Source organism: Hemitrygon akajei, chromosome 3 (assembly GCF_048418815.1).
Source record: "Hemitrygon akajei chromosome 3, sHemAka1.3, whole genome shotgun sequence".
Taxonomy (NCBI): Eukaryota; Metazoa; Chordata; class Chondrichthyes; order Myliobatiformes; family Dasyatidae; genus Hemitrygon; species Hemitrygon akajei.
The window spans coordinates 198545297-198563357 of NC_133126.1; the positions used below are offsets into that span (position 1 = coordinate 198545297).

Genomic DNA, 18061 nt, shown 5'->3' on the forward strand with positions numbered 1-18061 from the left:
TTGCCTCTAAATTTCTAATGTGCTATGTTACAACAGGCAGGAACAATTGCAATCACCAGACAGCAATTTCTAAGTCGAAAATACTTTCTGAATTCATAATTAATGAGGCACTTTCTCTTCTAAAGGCTTCATGGTTATAGCCAGAGGCAGGCTCTAACTCACTGGCATTAATAATCTGGGGATAAGATGAGATTGGACATACTTTGATAAAATAAGAGACTGTAAGGCATTGGAGCAGACTCAGGCCATTCAGCCTATCCAGTCTGCTCCATCCCGGCTGATATACTATCCCTCTTGACCCCATTCTCCTGCCTTCTCCCCAACCTGACAAATCAAGAACCCACCAATCTCCACTTTAAATACACTCAATGACTTGGCTTCCACATCCATCCATACAATGAATTCCACAGATTCACCACCCTCTGGAAAAAGGAATTCCTCCTAACCTCTGTTCTAATGAGTGATCCATTTATCCTGAGGCTGCTGAATCCCTTGAATCACTGACTCTTTCTCTGGTCCTAGATACCACCACTGTTGGAACCATCCTCTCCACATTCAATCTATGTAGGCCTTTCAATATTTCATAGGTTTCATTAAGAAACCTCTCCCCACTATTCACTATGCTGCCTGGCCTGCTGCGTTCCACCAGCACTTTGTGTGTTGCTTGAACTTCCAGCATCTGCAGAGTTCCTCATGTCCACTATTCTTCTAAACTCCACTGGGTACAGACCCACAGCTATCAAATGCTCCTTATATGTTAACTTTTGCATTCCTGGAATCATTCTCATGAACCTCCTCTAGACCCTCTCCAACGTCAGAACATCCTTTCTAAGGGATCCGAATTCACTCAGAATGCCAATAGGGCCAGCGTAAGGAGGCTACAGCCCTTCGCCTACCAAACCTCAACTGAGTCAAATGTGGGTGTTCAAAGATATTGACAAATTCCTGTCGAGTCAGAGGATCTTGCATTACAAATAGCAATCCTGTCATTCATTTAGGAACACTCTAAAAAGCTTTTCAAATTCAAACCTGCTCCTTCAGAATCAAAATTATATTTATTACCTGTCACTTAGATTAAGTGAAATTTGTTTATTTCTCAAGGTAGTATATGGTAAGAAGAACCTAAAGGCGGATAGTTATCTAAATGGAGATAAGATGAATGGAATACAGAGAACGGAATGCAAAAATATCAGGAAAACTAATGAAGAGACTAATATTCCCTGAGTGGATACTTTATTAGGTTCCAAACCTGGCTGGAGGAGGGCTAGCAACCCCACCCTGTAAAAACCCCAGGGCTACAGAAACACCAACAGAGGCTCCAAAGACCTCAACCCTGAGAGAGGAAGAACCTTCGAAGACGGTCTATATCTGGGGACAACTTGAAAGATGGGCCCAAGACAGAGAACTCTGGCGATCTGCCATCAGTGGCCTATGCCCCAGTAGTGGGTGATAGGGGTAAGTAAGTAAGAAAGCGATAATGAGAAGTTGGACTAACTTGGGTTGCTTTCTCTGGGACGGTGGAAAATGAGGGGAGATCTGGAACAAGTTTATAAGATTATGAGAGGCACAGACAGTATCTTTTTCCAAGGGGTGAAATGTCTAATACCAGAGGGAATGCATTTAAGATGGGAGGGGGAAATTTCAAAAGGAGATGTGAGGGGCAGGTTTTTTTTACACAGAGAGTGGTGGGTGCCTGGAATGTGGTGGTGCTGGAGGCAGATACATGCGGGGCATTTAAGAGATGTTTAGATGGGCACATGAATATCAGAAACAGATTTAGAATCAGGTTTAATACCACTGGTATTTGTTATGCAGTAGCAGGATATTTCAATACATTATAATAAAAAATTAAATTACAATAAGAAATATAATTTTCAAAAATGAATTACATGGTACACAAAAGAGAGCAAGATAAGGGAAAATATGTTGAGGTGGTGTTCATGGGTTCAATGTCCATTCAGATATCTGATGGTGGAGGGGCAGAAGCTGTTCCTGAATCATTGAGTGTGTGCCTTCAGGCTCCTGTATCTCCTGCCTGGGGGTAGCAATGAGAAGAGGGCATGTCCTGGGTGATGGGGGTCCTTAATGATGGTTGCCAGTTTTTTAGGCACCACCTTTTGAAGGTGTCCTCAACACTAGTGCCCGTGATGGAGCTGCCAGACGTTACAACTTTCAGCAGCTTTTTGTGAAGTTGGCACCTTATCTGGAAGTCAGGTTCGAAAGGTCATCGTATTTGTTGCGCTCACTGTGCCAGACTGGGGGAGACTTCGATCCAGTCACAGTTCGAAACCGATGGCGAATGAAACGGTAGCATCATACGTACGCAGGACACGGTCGAGAGAGGCCGAGGCTATCGGCCTGAAAACACACCCATGTGATGGAAAAGGTTATTGAGGATGTGTGCAAGTATTTAAACTGGTAAATGGACCAATTATACTGAAACAAATCACTGTGGCTTCAGCTCCTTCAACTTTTAAAGGGCAAAACGGTTGCCATGACTACCTGACTTGGATCCATTAATGTTTCTAACACTTTACACACTAGCGCATCACCCACACACATCTGACAATTTTACTCCATTTCAACACTCAGTCATTCAAGAACCGTCACACAACCACCGCAGATTTCACCACATATTCCAGTGATATTAAACTTGCTGCTGATTCTGAAGCAGTGAATCACTGCTCAGGGTTTATCAGACCAATCTGTGTGCAGTTCTGGTCACCTACGTACCGACAGGAAAGATAGCAGTAAGATTGAAAGAGTGCAGGCCTCATTGCTGCTGTATTCCCATTCCGAAATGCCAGTCCATGGCTGCTCTGCTACTGTGATCCGGGTTGCAGGAGCAGCACCTTAAATTCTATCTGGGCAGCCTTCAACCTGATGGCACGAACATTGATTTCTCTAACTTCTGGTAATTGCCATCCTCCTCCTCTCCTGGTCTCACCCATCACCTACTCCCTTGTACCTCTTCCTCCCTCCCCCCCAATTTCTACTCTGACTTCTCTTCCTTCTTTCCAGTTCTGATGAAGGGTCTTGGTCCACAACGTCGACAGTTTACTGTTTTCCACAGAGGCTGCCTGGTCTGCTGAGTTCCTCCATCATTTTGTGTGCGTTACTTTGGACTTCTAACGTCTGCAGACTTCCTTCTGTTATTGCTCAGTGTGAAGCTGATCAAGCCGCTGGGAAAGAAATGTACCGAAGAAGAAAGAATAAATAATTATTTACAAAGAATAAAGAATAATCACGCAAGCCTGAGACTCTGGTGCTCAAATATTCACCAGGGGCATTGGAGAAGTGAAGCTGCTTACGAAGCGTATAGTTTAATGACTATCTGGGAATTCATTAGCCTGACAATGGTAAACTAGACAGATTGGTTTGTGCTGCGAGGTAACTATTACAGTGAAGAAGTCTGTAAACTAACTAAGAAACCCTCTAGACATCCCAGGTCAGTGAAAGATGGATTTTCCACATCCCTGAGTCGCAGAGCTACATCACAGACAGAGGCCTCTCAGCTCACCTAATCAGCGCTGAACTATTAACCTGCACCCGGACCACAGGCATCCACACCCCTCCCATCCATGAACCTATCCAAATTTCTCTTAAATGTTGAAATCAATCCCACATCCACCACTTGCTCTGGCTGCTCGTTCCACTCTCTCACCACCCTCAGTGTGAAGAAATCCCCCTCCTGTTCCCCTTAAACATTTCACCTTTCACCTGAAACCTATGACACCTCTAGATGATGCTAACATGAAATTCCATAACTTCTATGATCAAAGTGTACTCCCAAAATAATAATTACAATTATTCAATTTTCTGAATTCACAGTTGAACAACTTTCTTAATGGTTCCCAAACTAAGGAAAAATGCAAAATAACACACAAGATAAATTTCCTCATAGATTTCCTGCCAATTAGACGATAAGACCATAAGAAATGGCAGAAATAGGCCATTTGGCCCATCAAGTGGGCTTCATCATTCCATCGTGGCTGATTTCAGTACTGTGCAACTCTTAGGCACATATATATAGCTAGGATGCTCAACACTTTGCACAGTACTGTACTAATTTTACGTACTGCACTATACTGCTGCCACGTAAAAACAAATTTCATGGCATATGTGAGTGATGATAAACCTGATTCTGATATGGGTCTCTATTGAGGACTGAGAGTGGGAAGGGGGCGGGGAGAGGGGAATCATGGTTCGACAAAGGGGAAGGGAGAGAGGAGGGAACAGGAAGCACCAGAGAAAGATTCTGTAATGATCAATAAACCAATTGTTTGGAATCGAATTGCCTTGTCCAGTGTCTCAGGGCTGGAAGTGTCTGCACCTGCATCGCACCCCACCCCTGGCACTCCTCCTCTGCCATCTGTCCCACACTGCTTCTGCGGCACTCCACCCTCACCATTCCCACCATCCTTTGCTTCCACCAGATATACAAACTCGCTCTCCACATTGACAAATACAGTACCGTGCAAACTCTGAGGCACCATAGCCATGTATATGTGCCTAAGACATTTGCACTGTACTGCATTACCCCTCTCAGCCCCATTCTCCTGCCTCCTCCCTATGACCTTTGACACCCTGGCTAATCAAGAGTCAGCAGTCCACAGCTTTAAATATACTCAATGACTTGGCCTCCACAGCTGTCTATGGCAATGAATTCCACAGATTTCACTACCCTCTGGTTAAAGAAATTCCTCCTCATCTCTGTTCTAACGGGATGTTCATCTATTCCAAGGCTGTGCCCACTAGTTCTAGACTCCCCACTATTGGAAGCATACTCTCGATATCCACTCTATATAGGCCTTTCAATATTTCATAAGTTTCTATACCAACCTCATCCATTCTTCTAAACACCAGCCAGTACAGGCCCAGAACTTGGGTGTCTTGTGCAAGAAATTAGGGAAATATACACTCAACGGCCATTTTATTAGGCCCCAATCCTGGCTGTAAAAGGAGGAGGGTTGGGCACAGGGCTAGCAACCCCATCCCATAAAAACCTAGAGCTACAGAAACACCAACAGAGGTTCCAAAGACCTCAACCCTGAGAGAGGAAGAACCTTTGAAGATGGGCTACACCTGGGGACAACTTGAAAGACGGGCCCAGGACAGAGAACTCTGGCCATCTGCCATCAGTGGCCTATGCCCCAGTAGGGGTGAAATGCTTAAGTAAGTAAGAAAGCTCTAATGATAGATTGGGCAAACTTGGGTTGCCTTGTCTTGAATGGTGGATATTGAAGAGGATTACAGGATTATGAGAGGCATAGACAGAGTAGACAGTATTTTTTTCTAAGGGTTGAAATGTTTAATACCTGAGTGTATGCATTGAAGATTGGGGGAGGGGGAATTTCAAAGGAGATGTGAGGGCCAAGTGGGGTATTTTTTTACACCGAGAGGGGTGGGTGTCTAGAATATGATGCCTGGGGTGGGGGTAGAGGCAGATGCATTTTGCACTTTTAAGAGATGTTTAGATAGGCTCATGAATGTCAGAAACAGATTTTGAATCAGGCTCAATATCGCAAACACCAGGAAATCTGCAGATGCTGGAAATTCAAGCAACACACACAAAATGCAGGTGGAACACAGCAGGCCAGGCAGCAGCTATAGGGAGAAGTACATTCGACGTTTGGGGCCGAGGCCCTTCGTCAGGACTAACTGAAAGAAGAGCTAGTGAGAGATTTGAAAGTGGGAGAGGGAGATCCGAACTGATAGGGGAAGACAGGAGGGGGAGGGATGAAGCTAAGAGCTGGGAAGTTGATTGGCTGGAGAAGAGGGAGTATCATAGGACGGAAGGCCTTGGAAGAAAGAAAGGGGGAGGGGTTTAATATCACTGGCATTTGTCGTAAAATTTGTTTTGCAGCAGTAGGATATTTCAATACATAATAATAAAAAATTACAATAAGAAATATATTTTTAATAAAACAAAGTGCAAAAACAGAGCAAAAGAGAGAAAATGTTGAGGTAGTGTATATGGTTTCAATGTCCACTCAAAATCCGATGGTAGTGGGTAAGAAGCTGTTCCTAATATGCTGAATGTGTGTCTTCAGACTCCGGTACTTTCTTGATGGTAGCAATGAGAAGAGGGCATGTCCTGGGTGATGGGGGTCCTTAATGATGGTTGCCAGTTTTTTAGGCACCACCTTTTGAAGGTGTCCTCAACACTAGTGCCCGTGATGGAGCTGCCAGACATTACAACTTTCAGCAGCTTTTTGTGAAGTTGGCACCTTATCTGGAAGTCAGGTTCGAAAGGTCATCGTATTTGTTGCGCTCACTGTGCCAGCCTGGGGGAGACTTCGATCCAGTCAGAGTTCGAAACCGATGGCAAATGAAACGGTAGCATCATACGTACGCAGGACAGGGTCGAGAGAGGCCGAGGCTATCGGCCTGAAAACAAACCCATGTGATGGAAAAGGTTATTGAGGATGTGTGCAAGTATTTAAACTGGTAAATGGACCAATTATACTGAAACAAATCACTGTGGCTTCAGCTCCTTCAACTTTTAAAGGGCAAAACGGTTGCCATGACTACCTGACTTGGATCCATTAATGTTTCTAACACTTTACACACTAGCGCATCACCCACACACATCTGACAATTTTACTCCATTTCGACACTCAGTCATTCAAGAACCGTCACACAACCACCGCAGATTTCACCACATATTCCAGCGATATTAAACTTGCTGCTGATTCTGAAGCAGTGAATCACTGCTCAGGGGTTATCAGACCAATCTGTGTGCAGTTCTGGTCACCTACGTACCGACGGGAAAGATAGCAGTAAGATTGAAAGAGTGCAGAGTAAACTTGCAAGCATTTTGCAGGGACTTGAGCGGAGTTATCAGGAAAGGTTTAAAAGGTCAGGACTTCATTCTGTAGAACTTAGGAGAGCAAAGGGAGATTTCATAAAGGTATACAAAATTATGAGGGGCATAGACAGGGTGAATGCAAGGAGGCTTTTTCCACTCAGGTTGGATGAAACGAGAGCTGGAGAACATAGGTAAAGGGTGAAAGGTGAAATGTTTAGGATGAACTTTTCACTCTGAGGGTGGTGAGAGTGTGGAATGAGGTGTCAGTACAAATGGTGGATGCGGGCTTGATATCAGTGTTTAAGAGAAGTTTGGATAGGTACATGGTTGGGAGGGGTGTGCAGGGCTGTGGTCCCGGTGCAGGTCGATGGGTCGATGGGAATAACAATTCATCATGTTTCTCTGCACAGTGACCTTTGACTCTAATTACATTGTCAGCCCTGTTTAAGGACATTTGAGTCTCTGGGAAATCTAAGTCAGATCAAGAATGGACACTGGGTTCCCTTTCCTTGAAGTGCATCACTGAACAAGTCAAGATTTTACCAGAATCTAGGATCTCCTGCAGCAGACTGCAACCAGCAGAAACAATTATGTACTGAATTCCAGTTCACAATTCACCACCGTGTCTGAACACGCACGACCCACTGGCATGCTGTGGTACCAGTAACTGAATGGGCAGAACAAGTACAATGAGCTACAGGTACAATGGGTGGTATCGCAAATAAAGACGGGTCGAAGTACAGGATTCTATAGGTCCCTAGAGTGTAAGAGATTGAGGGGATATTGACAGAGGTATACAAAATGATAAGGGATATAGATAGCAAACATGAAGAAATCTGCAGATGCTGGAAATTCAAACAACAACACACACAAAATGCTGGTGGAACACAGCAGGCCAGGCAGCATCTATAGGGAGAAGCGATGTCGACGTTTCGGGCCGAGACCCTTCGTCAGGACTTCGTCGACAGCGCTTCTCCCTATAGATGCTGCCTGGCCTGCTGTGTTCCACCAGCATTTTGTGAGGGATATAGATAGGGCATTTTCCACTGAGATTGCGTGAGACTAGAACTAGAGGTTATGGGTTAAGGGTGAAAGGTGAAAAGTTTACAGGGAACATTGGGGGAAACTTCTTCACTTCGAGGGTGGTGAGAGTGTGGAACGAGCTGCGAGTGGAAGTGGTGGATTTGGGTTCAATTTCAACATTTAGGAGGAGTTAAATGCTGGAGGAGGAGCTTAGGAGAGACAGTGGCGCTTAATGGCGACTCCTTTGCTTGCATCTTCGGAAGCAGCTCAAATCATATCTTCAATATCTTTATTTTTCCCTTTCAGGGTTCTTTTGAAGACCCTGACCCGGAGTTACACGCTGACTTCGGTACTTTGCGGGAATGGAACGGGCTCTCGGGGTTTCACGACTGGCCGTTATTCAATATACCAAGGATGCGGCCTAGGAGATCAGCTCGCCTTTGGAGTTCCGGGGTTTCATGGCACTGGAGGTGGGCGGACTGAAGGTCAGTGCCTCTGCGGGAACTCGGTGTGTCATGGGAGATGGAAGGTCGAAAGCATTGAGCTGGCGGCCGGCCGTGTGCCCAGAGACCCGAGATCTTTGGGTACGGAGCTCCGAAAAAGCGATGCGACGGACTTTTAACATCGTAAACCAGCGAGTTGTTTGTCATGTCTCCCCTCTCGCTGTGAAATGGGGACACCGCTTTTTCCCTTATCAGGGAGAGAGTTAGAGCCTGGTTTGTCGAATACCAGTAGTCTTTGGGGTACTGCAAGTCTGTGTCTTTATTGATGCTTTGCTGCACGTTGGAGGGAGCGCTGGGTGGAGGGCACCGATGCTTTTTTTGCCAGTGGGGGAGGGGGGATCGTTGCTTTGCTGCTGGGAGGGGGGAGCTGGGGGGCTTTGGGGTTCTAACATTTAACTGTCATTCAATCTTTGGGGCACTCTTGTTTTCTTGGGTGTTTGTGATTAAAAAGCATGTCAGGATGTATATTGTATACATTTTGCTGACATTAAATGTACCTTTGAAGCTTGGATAGGTACATGGATGGGAGGGGTATGGAGGGCTGTGGTCTGGATGCAGGTCAATGGGACTTGGCAGATTAATAGTTCGGCACGGAATAGGTGAGTCGTAGGGCCTGTTTCTGTGTGGCAGAGTTATGTGACTCTAGGAAAAAGATAGAGAGCTTAGTGACACGCTGTCACGGCAACAACCTTTCCCTCAATGCCAGCCAAACAAAAGAGCCGATCACTGACTTCAGAAAGGATTGATGAACAGACTCCTGTTAACATCAATGATGCTGAGGGTGAGAGGGCTGAGAGTTTCCTGCTCCTAGGCGTGAACATCATCAGCAGCCTGTCCTGGTCCAACCAGAAAAGCTCACCGATGTCTTCACTTCCTCAGGAGGCTGAAGAAATTCCCCAACGTCCCGTCAACTCTTACCAACATTCCTGTCTTCACTGACAACTGACACAACAGCGGCGTGCAGAAGCATCTCTGAACACACAATGCATCGAAGCTTGACGTGGACGGGCTACAGCAGCAGAAGACCATGAACATGCACTCAGTGAGCACTTTATAAGGTACAAGAGGTCCCTAATGAAGTGGCCACTGGGTACACACTGGGGATATAGACACACGTACCCAGACAGACATACACATGCACCGTATGCTGAGAGAACTGGGGTCATTGCCATAACTGAGCTCTGCTGAAACTGCAAGACATTTCCACCGAAGAGTGAGCAGTCTTTACTCAGCATCAACGTCCCCTCGAGTATTTTTTTAGAGCTGCGTGGACCAATCACTGTGCTGAGCAGGAAATTATTACGCAGCCTGAGAACCGCTCAGCACCTTAACAAAACACATAAAAGAAAATCGCAGCTGCGCGGGCGCATTTCAATGACGGTGTGGTGACACGCCAACACAGCTTAGAGGGAACCGTGAACTCCATCAATCTGATCAAGCCGCTGGGGAGGAAATGTACCGAGCAGAAAGAATACATAATTATTCGGCCCATCTAATCAGTGCTGAACTATTAATCTGCCTGGTCCCATCGACCTGCACCCGGACCATGGGCATCCATACCCCTCCCATCCATGTTCCTATCCAAATTTGTCTTAAATGTTGAAATCAAACCCACATCCACCATTTGCTCTGGCAGCTCGTTCCACTCTCTCACCACCTTCGAAGTGAAGAAGTTGCCCCTCGTGTTCCCCTTAAATATTTCACCTTTCACCCTTAACCCATGACCTCTAGATGGTGCTAACAAGAGAGATTCCAGAACTTCTACGATCAAAGTCTACACCCAAAATAGTAGTTACAATCATTCAATTTTCTGAATTCAGAATTCAAAATCCAACAACATTCTTAATAGAAACATAGAAAACCTACAGCACAATACAGGCCCTTTGGCCCACAAAGTTGTGCCGAACATGTCCCTACCTTAGAAGTTACTAGGCTTACCTATAGCACTCTATTTTTCTAAGCCCCATGTACCTATCCAAAAGTCTCTTAAAGACCCTATCGTATCTGCCTCCACCACTGTTGCTGACTGGCCATTACACGCACTCACCACTCTGAGTAAAAAACTTACCCCTGACATCTCCTCTGTACCTACTCCCCGGCACCTTAAACCTGTGCTGTCTTTAGGCAACCATTTCAGCCCTGGGGAAAAGCCTCTGACTGTCTCTCTTGGTTCCCAGGCTGAGGAAAAACACAAAATAAATGGAAGATCAATGTCTTAATGAGTTTCCTGTCAATTAGACCACAAGGCATAGGAGCAGAATAAGGCCATTTGGCCCATCAAGTCTGTTCCACCATTCAATCTTGACTGACTTATTATCCCTTTCAGTCCCATTCTGCAAGAGCCTATCAAACTCCGCTTTAAATATACCCAATGATTTGGCCTGCACAGCCATCTGTCGTAATGAATTCCACAGATTCACCACCCTCTGGCTAAAGAAATTGCTCCTTGTATCTGTTCTAAATGGAACAATGCTAGCACATCTTTTCTTAGCTAAGAAGCCGACAACTGCTCACGTTACTCCGAGTGCAGTCCGACCAATGCCTTTTAAAGCCTCAGCATTACAGCCTTGCTTTTATAGTCCTCTTGAAATGAACGCTAACATTGCATTTGTCTCCCTCACTACCAATTCAGTCTGCAAGTTAACCTTCAGGGAATCCTGCACGTGGACTCCCAAGTGCCTCTGCACCTTTGATTTTGGAAGCTTCCCCCGTTCAGAAAGCAGCCCACACCTTCATTCCTTCTACCGAAGTACATGACCATGCAATTCCCCGAACCATATTCCATCTGCCACTTCTTCACCCATTCTCCCAATCTAAGTCCTTCTGCAGATACCCAACCTCGTCAACACAACCTACCCCCACCTATCTCATATTGTTCGCAAGGCTGGCCAAAAAGCCATCAAATCCTTCACCCAAGTCATTGACATGCCACAGATGATATAGACCACCTGCGGTTTCGTCCGGTCAGCTGCAGGTTCCTGGCTGAAGGGAGTGGTAACGAAGAGTTTAACACTCACCGAGTTGTAGAGGATACCTTCGCCATTCATGGCCACATAGAGGCCAGACTTCACGCCTTGTATCGCCACGACCCGCAGACCCACGGGAATCAGGTTGAACAGAGCTGGAGAAAGACAAAACCATTTAGAAATGGGGCAGCCACCTATTCTTGGCATCTGATTCCAGATCCAAGATTGTTTAATGTCATTTCCAGTACACAATGTAAAGGAGAAGAAATAATTGTTACTCCAGATCCAATGCAGCATAAAAAAAATAAGATAAAGATCACAATAATAAAAAAACACAATAAATATAAATACATAAAATAGCTTATATACATAGATTGATTGTCTGTCCATAAACTGACACTAGGCACAGGAGTATTTGTATATAAGGAAATGATAAAGTAGTGGTAGTTGAGGGTGTAGAAGTGTGGGTTAGTGGGTGGAGGTGTTGATCAGCCTTACTGCTTGAGTCTGGTGTTCCTGTCGTGGATGTTACATAGCCTCCTCCATTGTGGGAGTGGGACAGGAAGTCCATGAGATGGATGGGTTATCTTTGCTGATGTTACTGGCCTTTTCTCGGTACATTTCTGGATTTATGTGCTTGATGGCGGGTATCATCAACACCACACTCTGAGAGTCACTGGCCTTTACAGTGCAAGCGACCAAGGTTCAATTCCCACCATGTCTGTAAGGAGTTTGTACGTTCTGTGACCACGCGGGTTTCCTCTGGGTGCTCCATTTGCATCAATGCCGAACACAGCCTGATTGTGCTCGGCAGCCCGCAAGAGTCACTCTACTCCTCACACTGACACAGCATGCCCATGACTTAGTAACTACAGCTCTGTACGTTTTTGGAACATGGGGGGAAACTGGAGCACCTGGAGAACACCCATGTGGTCACGGGGAGAACAAACAAACTCCAGTGTTTGTTTGTTTCACAGCAGTGGGAATTGAACCCCGTGAATGGTGATCGCTGGCGCATTCTCAAGATAAAGAATCAGTTCATCATAAGCTCATCAGAGTTTGTTACTTCCAGTGGCCACTTTATTATGTACACCCACAACATCTGCTCCAGCAGCCCATCCACTTCAAAGTTCAAGGGTTCTGCATTCAGAGATGCTCTTCTGCACTCCACTGTTGTAACGTGTGGTTATTTGAGTTACTGTCACCTTCCCGTCAGCTTGAACCAGTCTGGCCATTCTCTGACCTCGCATTAACAAAGAACTTTCACGCACAGAACTGCCACTCACTGGATGTTTTTTGTTTTTCACACCATTCTCTGTAAATTCTAGATAATGTTGTATGTGAAAGTCCCAGGAGATCAGCAGTTTCTGAGATACTCAAACCACCCCGTCTAGCACCAACAATCATTCCACAGTCAAAGTCACTTAGATCACATTTCTTCTTCATTCTGACATTTTATCTGAACAACAACTGAACCTCTTGACCATGTCTGCATGTTTTTATGCATTGAGTTGCTGCCACATGATTGGCTGATTAAATATTTGCATTAATGAGCAGGTGTCCAGGTGTATCTAATAAAGTGGTTGCTGAGTGTATATAGCACATAAAGTGACCACAAGGAATTTCAAAGCATTTCACTGCTAGTTAATTACTTTTGGACTGCAGCCAGGTCACAGAAACATTAATAGAAGATTCTTTAGATGCAGGAAATCCAGAGTAACACAGACAGACTGCTGGCTTCTTCCCCCTTCCTTTCCAGTCCTGTTGACGTGTGCTGGCCCAAAACATCGGCTCTTTATTCCTCTCTACAGATGCTATCTCATCTGCGGAGTTTCTTCAGCATTTTGCGTGTTGCTGGTAGAAACATTAACTCCTAATTTGGACACAACAAAAAAAGCAGTGACAGTTTTTGGTGACGTTAATTGGGTTGATGGATTCTGGCCGAGGACACTGGGGAGGATGCAGCTCCACTTTGACAGGATCTGTTCTGGGATCCTTGTTTTTGTGATGTCCATAAACAACTTGGATGAGTAAGTGGGCAGGTGAGTTAGTAAGCTTGCAGATGACACAAAGGTTTGTGGTGTTGTGGATAGCTTAGAGGGGTGTCTGACGTAGGTTACCATAGGATGCAGAGCTGGGCTGAGAAGTGGCAGGTGGACTCAATCCAGAAAAGTGTGAAGTGATTCACTTTGGAAGGTTGAATTTGAAGGCAGAGTACAGGATTAAAGGCACAATTATTAGCAGTGTGGAGGAACAGAGGAATCTTGAGTTCCACATGAGTTGCTGCACAAGTTGATAGGGTGGTTACGAAGGCCCCTGAGGTGTTGGCCTTCGTTAATCGGGGGATTGAGTTCAAGAACTGCAAGGTAACGTTGCATCTCTATAAAATGCTATTCTTACCCAATGCAGTGGAAAAAGCCTGATGCATTTACCCTATCAATATCCCTCATAATTTTATATACCTTTGTTAAATCTCATCTCATTCTCCTGCACTCAGGGAATAAAGTCCTAGCCTATTCAACCTTTCTCTATAACCCAGGTCTTCAATTCAGACAGCATCTAAGGAGGGAAATACACAGTCTACGTTTCAGACCGGATGAGACCTTTCATTAGAGCTGATAGACAGTAAGAGGTAAAGAAGAGGAGAGGCAAAACTTGCAGGTGGTAGTTGATCCAGGTCTTCGCTGAGGATTGTCACCTTGTTATGGTGGAGAAGCTTGTATGTTGCTGTGATTCCAAGAGCGATGCTGTCTGGAGTTTAGCTCTTGGTTAGGTCACTCATGACGGTAAGGTCAAGGGGGAGGTTCGAGAAAAAGAGCGATCCATAACCTCAGCAGTGGAGCTGGTGGATGTTGGTGACACATCACAACGGCAGTGAAGGCGGAGGGAGGCTACAGCAGTGAAGGGTCCCCCAGTTGCCTTGCATTCTATGCCACTGGACCCTGACCCCGAACTGATGAGGACCATGTGGTGGCTGCCCGTTCATCAGCCTCTCCACGTTAAACAAGGTCACACATAGGCACTCTCCATGAAGGAAATTCACTTAAATAGAATATGTGATCCTGGAAAGGGCTCTGTAGCTGCCAGAGGACCCACCACAGGTAGCACATCATCCTCGACTCGAGTGATTGCCCTCATACTGGTGGATGCAGGGGCCGGGGAGTGACAGATGGGCTAAGGAGGGGAGAGTGGAAATGATGGAGGAGCACTGGGATGTGTTACATAGAAGTGGCTGAAGATGATGAAGTCTGATAGGACGATGGAACATGAGTCAAGGGAGTGAAGCGGGGAAGAGTGTCTGGGTTTTGGGGAGGTGGAGAGGGTGGGTGTAGGGGGAAAGTGATTGGATAATGGTGGCCAGTGGAATCAGGAGGAGAGAGAAAAAAATGGAGAGGGAGCAGTTAAAGATTTTTAAATTATTGTTATTTGCCACAAGAATATCAAACATACAGTGAAATGTGAGGTTTTGCGTCAATGACCAACCCAGTCCAAGGATGTGCTGGGGGCAGCCCACAAGTGGCCGAGCCTCCGGCGCCAACATCGCATTCCTACAGCTGACTAATGCTAACCTGTACATATCTCTGATGTGGGAGGAAACTGGGGCGCCCGAAGGAAATCCATGTGGTTACGGGGAGAACGTACAAACTCCTTACAGGACAGCGGTGGGAATTGAAATCTGATCGGTGTTTGCTGGCACTGTAAAGCACTACCGTTAGCACTGCAGTTAGTAGAAGTTTGAGAATTTAACGTCATGCCACCAGTTTGGATATTGCTCAGGTGCAATATGGGGCATCGTTCCTCTATTTCATTTGAGGTCATTAAGGATGCATTGAAAAAGGATTTAAGAACACTACAGCACAGTAACACTTGGCCCACGATGTTGTGCCAACCTTTTAACCTACTCTAAGATCAAACTAATCCTCCCGTCCCAGGTAACCCACCATCTTTCTATCGTCTGTGTGCCTATCTTAAATGTCCCTCACGTATGTGACTCTACCACCATCCCATGTGTGTATTCCAAATACCCACCACTCTCTCTTTAAAGAAACATTCTCCCCACTTCTTCTTTGAACTTACCCCCTCTCATTTTAAATGCATGCCCTCTGGTTTTGGATATCTCAACCTTAGAAAAAAGATACTGTCTGTCTACTGTATGCCTCTTATAAAACCCCATCAGAATTGGGTTTAAAATAGCACTACCACATGCCATCAATTTGCTGTGTTGTGGCAGCAGTACGGCGCAATACACAATTTTACAAAACTATACATTACTCGAATATAAAAATTTAAATTAAATGAGTAGTGCAAGAGAGAGGGAAAAAGTATGAGGTAGGTAACGCTCCATCTCATTGCTTTTTACAGCTGCGTGGACCAACCATTGCTGAGCAGGAAATTTTTACACAGCCTGAACACTATGGTATTTTAAACACAGGTTTTGGAATATGCATACTATGAATATTAAGAATGAAAATGGAAAAATCACATTCTTGTGATTTTATTTATTAATTGAAAGGTACAATGAAATGCAGCAAAGAAAATCTTTCACATTCTGTAAACTTTTTCTCGTCTGTCTATTCCAGCTGTGCAGGCTATGTGCGCGGGAGCATTTCAGTTATCGCGTGGCCGCACACCCACGCAGCCGAGGGAACAGTGAAAATAGTGTACGCTGGTTCATTGTCCAGACAGAAATCACTGATGAGTTCATGGTCCAGTCTGATCTCCCCTCAACCTCTGCCGCTCTACAGAAAACAACCCAAGTTTGTCCAACCTCTCATTATAACACATGCCTTCGTATTAGACATTCATTCTGGGTCAACTGATTTCTAAAATAACTACAAGCATGCTGCCATCAATTGAACAATTTTGGATTCTCACACAAGTTTCTGGCAAAGGCACAAACAGTTTTTATGCTAGTTAAATTTCTCCCAACTCCAATTAAATTTGGGGTCATGACAACGAAGCAAGAACAGCTGGAGTCCCAAACATCCTGGGGAAAGCTGCTGGCATTGACATTTGGCAAATCGCATCCCATAGATCTGCACGAGTATAAGGTTGGCCGGCCTGTTCGAGAAGATAAGTGGCATTAAATCTGTTGTCACAGCACAATCTTATCAGTGCTGGCCAGACACATTGAGAGTGGAAGTGAAAACTGCCTTCCAGCCTTTTAATTGCATCCGTAATTAATGATGGGGTTCCTGTACCACTTGGAGCGCTAATCTAATTATACGCCATTCACTTTCAAACAAAGCGGATGGTTACCGCCTCCTGTCCTTTCTCAGCACAATCAGAACATACCACCACTGGGCAAAATTGCAAATTAACTCATTAGCACAGTTTGGAATGCTGCATAAATTTGCCTGTTTAATGAGGTGGGGATTTGTGGATCTTTTATAGAGCAGCAAACTACTCTTTAATAAGGGACTGGCAAAGTCTGCAGTCTAAGAACAGGAGATGACTATTCATCTGCATAAGTACACTCAGTCGCCACTTCATGTATCTCCTTCACACAACAGAGTGGCCACAGAATGAACGGAAGCTCGTGGCCTTCTGCAGAAGCTCATCCACATCAAGGTTCAACATGGGGAGATACTTTTCTGCTCATCACTGTTAACCACCACAATGTCTGGTTATTTCAGTTGCTGTCACAAGCCTGGCCATTCTCCTCTGACCTCTCTTTATAACAAGGTCTTTTACATAAGATCATCAGGCCGTTTGCCAACTGAGTCTGTTCAGTTCAATCATGGCTGATTCATTTTTCCCTTCCTCAGACCCATTCCCTGGCTTCCTCCATGTAACATTTGATGCTGTGTCCAATCAAGACCTATGAAGCTCTGCCTTAAGTACACCCATCGACCCGGCCTCCAGAGTTGCCTGTGGTATTAAGTTCCACAGATTTACCATCTTCTGGCTAAAGAAATTTCTCTGCATTTCTGTTTTATATGGACGTTGCTCTATCTTGAGGCTGTGCCCTCTTGTCTAGACTCCACCATCATGGGAAACACTCTTTCCACATCTACTCTGGCTATGTCTTTCAACATCTGAAAGGTTTCAATGAGATCCCTCCTCATCCTTCTAAATTCCAGCGAGTACAGATGCAGAGCTATCAAATGTTCCTCCTATGATAACCCTTTCATTCCTGGAATCATCCTTATGAACCTCCTCTGAACCCTCTCCAAAGCCAGCACATCTTTTTTTAGCCGTGAAGCCCAGAATTGCTCACAATACTCAAGGTGAGGCCTCACCAGTGCCTTTGAAAGCATTAGCATCACAATCCCTGCTCTTGTATTCTAGTCCTCTTGAAAGGAATGCTAACATTGTATTTGCCTTCCTCACCACTGACTCTACCTGCAAGTTAACCTTTAGGATGTTCTGCACAAGGACTCCAAAGCCACTCTGCATCTCAGATTTTTGGATTTTCTCCATTTCGAAAATAGTCTGCACATTCATTTCTTCTACCAAAGTGTATCACAATGCATTTTCCAACATTGTATTTCGTTTGCCACTTTCTTGCCCATTCTCCTAATCTGTCTAAGTCCTTCTGCAGCCTACCTTTTTCTTGGACACTACCTGCTCCTTCACCAATCTTTGTATCATCTGCAAACTTGGTAACAAAGCCACCTATTCCATCATCGAAATCATTGGTATACAACATTGAAAAGAAGTGGTCCCAACACTGACCCCTGGGAAACACCACTAGTCACTGGCAGCCAACGCAATTTTCACCCACAGAACTGCCATTCACTGGATGTTTTTTTTTT

At 45.1% G+C, this 18061-nt stretch overlaps 1 protein-coding gene across 4 annotated transcripts in view; it reads right to left on the reverse strand.

The window, feature by feature from the left end:
• The window catches only part of LOC140725782 (fibroblast growth factor 12), a 386213-nt gene that overhangs the window by 90223 nt on the left and 277929 nt on the right, over positions 1 to 18061 (reverse strand). For all 4 annotated transcript variants that reach the window (XM_073041687.1, XM_073041684.1, XM_073041683.1 and 1 more), the window contains one exon: positions 11355 to 11458. In XM_073041687.1, coding sequence (XP_072897788.1) covers positions 11355 to 11458 — 104 coding nt within the window. The remainder of the gene's footprint in view (positions 1 to 11354; positions 11459 to 18061) is intronic.